The 2,622-nt window shown below is 34.6% G+C and overlaps 1 protein-coding gene across 1 annotated transcript; it reads right to left on the minus strand.

Moving 5' to 3' along the window:
• Positions 1–1,703: 1,703 nt before the first annotated feature.
• LOC131075194 (uncharacterized) lies at positions 1,704–2,408 on the minus strand. Its single transcript, XM_058012020.1, has one exon. The coding sequence runs from the start codon at positions 2,406–2,408 to the stop codon at positions 1,704–1,706; it is 705 nt and encodes a 234-aa protein (XP_057868003.1).
• Between the last annotated feature and the right edge of the window lie 214 nt (positions 2,409–2,622).

A 2,622-nucleotide genomic window follows, 5' to 3' on the forward strand; every position in this document is an offset into this window, starting at 1 on the left:
CCACCCTTATCTGAACTTAAGCATTTTAATTTTAGATCAGATTCACATTCAACCATCTTCCTAAAAATCTTAAATCTGTCAAATGCTTCAGATTTGTGTTTGAGAAAAGTGACCCATACCATTCTGGTATAGTCATCAACAAAGAGCATAAAGTATTTTTCACCATTGATGGATTGTGTCCTAGTTGGACCACATAAATCTGTGTGAACAAGTTATAGTGGTCTAGTGGAAGAGTGTTCTTTAGATTTGAAAGACACTTTTGTTTGTTTACCTTTCAAGCACTCTTTACATATAGAGCTTAAGGGTTTACTCAAGACAGGCAAACCTCTAACATTCTAATTTTTGCTAATTCGAACCAGATTATCAAAGTTCACATGTCCCAAACGTTTGTGCCACAACCAGTTTTCCTCTACTTGACCCATAAGGCACATGCCTTCATTGTTTCCACAGTCTGTGGAGTCAAGCAGATTGTAAACATTTCCAATTGTTCTCAAACCAGCAGCAACAATTTTACCAGACTTATTTTTTATAGCACAACCTTTAGAACTGAAGGATACATTATAACCACTATCACATATTTGGCTGACACTCAATAGATTGTGTTTTAATCCTTCAACAAAATACACATCATGAATTGGAGTATCATCATTCAACAATAGAGAACCCTTACCTCTGACAAAGGCTCCTGAATTATCACTAAACCTTACAAATCCTCCATCAAAATTTTGCAAATGAAGAAATTTATTTCTGTCTCCTATCATATGGTGTGAACAACCACTGTCCAACACCCACATTGACTTCTTATTTGATAGAAACGCGGTTTGCACAATCATTGATTGTTCAGTACTAAGTACAAACTTTTGTTTCCATACCTTATCAATATTTACCTTTGATTTGCACTGAGCAGAGGTGTGTCCAAATTTGTTACACTTAATGCATTTTACCGTATTTGGAAAACCATAGGTTTGTTTTTGTCCAAACATAAAAGTTTTGTGCTGCAAAAATCTGCAGGTATTAACTTTATGACCAAACTTATTGCAGTAAAAACAATAACCATGGAAGAACCCAAACCTAAAAGGTGTCATTCTATTATAAGCCTGAAATTGCTTTCTGTTTGTAGGCTTGAAAATTTGTTTTGATGATTCAGCCTTATCAAAACCTAAACCAATCAAATTTTTGTGTTGTTTTTGCTTGCTCAAGATATCATTCAAAAGCATGGTACTTTCATATTGTTCAATCTCTTTTTGCAGTTTTACTGTTTGCTGTTCTAGAGTTTCAATTTTCTTTTCTCTTTCTTCAAGAAGAGTTTTCAGGTTTGTTATTTCCAAGTTTGAGTTATTCAAGTCAACTTGCAGAATCTGATTTGAGCTTTCATGAGAAGCTACAAGCTTCTTCAACCTCTTGATTTTTGTTAGAGCATAGAGTAACTCTCCTTCGAGATCAACTTCACCTTGATCAAAATCATCTAGTTTATTTTCTATTTTGCTATTCAGGTCTCTTTTTGGAGAGGATTCTATTTCTACCATGAACAAGGTTTCATCACCTTCACAAGGTGAGTCATCTGATTCAACTTCAAAATCTTCTTTAGTAAAGAGACTTTTCTTTTTCTTGAAAACATTAAATTTCTTTTTAGGGTTCCATGATTTCTTTTTGTAGAATTTTTCTGGTTTTTCTTCTTCACTATTTTGATCACTCAATGGACATTAAGCAGCAAAGTGTCTAGACTTACCACAATTAAAACATTTGAATGGCAATTTGCCCTTATACTTATTTTTCAATTTTCTAACAAGAAGGGCTTCAATAGCATCTGAGAGTTCAGATTCACTATCAGGTTCTTCTTCCTTTTCTACTTTGAAATCAATCTCTTTAGATGAGGAAGGATTACTGCCTATCCTCATTTCATAGGCTGTGAGTATACTTTGTAAACTATCAAGATTCATTGTAGAAAAGATTTTCTTCTCTTCTAAGGTTGATACCTTAGTTTCAAATTTAGGTAACAATGTTATAATGACCTTTCTAACATCTTTTTCATCAACAATTTCACCAAGACCTCTTCTAGAGTTTACTACTTCATCAATTCTGAGAAAATAACTTGCAATGGTCTCATCTTCTTTCATTCTCAAAGACTCAAATTGATTTTTGAGTGTGAGAATCTTAGATTCTTTGACCTTAGCATCCCCTTGATAAATAGTTTCAAGTTTGTTCCATATCTCATGAGCAGAAGTACAATGCATGACTTTTACAAAAACATCCTTGGTGAGACCACACAAGATAGCATGCTTAGCTCTAGCATTTAACTCATATTGAGTCTTAGCATCAGGATCAGTAGGTATAGTAGAAGGAACAACATATTTTGAGGTTACGATATTCCATACATTAAGATCAATTGAAACCAAATAAGTTTCCATTTTGATTTTCCAAAATACATAATCTAAGCCATCAAAGAGAGGAGCCCTTAAAATTGAGGCACCTTGTGAATGTGACATGACAACACTTCCAAAAGACCAGGAACAATCCCTAGGATAGACCTAAAGGAAGGGACCCTATGCTCTGATACCAATTGTTGGAAGTGACAGAATCTGAGAGGGGGGGGGGGGTGAATCAGAGTCACTGGAGATTGCA

The sequence above is a fragment of the Cryptomeria japonica genome, chromosome 11 (genome assembly GCF_030272615.1).
Source record: "Cryptomeria japonica chromosome 11, Sugi_1.0, whole genome shotgun sequence".
Taxonomy (NCBI): domain Eukaryota; kingdom Viridiplantae; phylum Streptophyta; class Pinopsida; order Cupressales; family Cupressaceae; genus Cryptomeria; species Cryptomeria japonica.

Bases quoted from the DNA above. Each gene is read 5' to 3' on its own strand.
- LOC131075194 (XM_058012020.1), bottom strand. From the start codon at position 2,408: ATGGAAACTTATTTGGTTTCAATTGATCTTAATGTATGGAATATCGTA.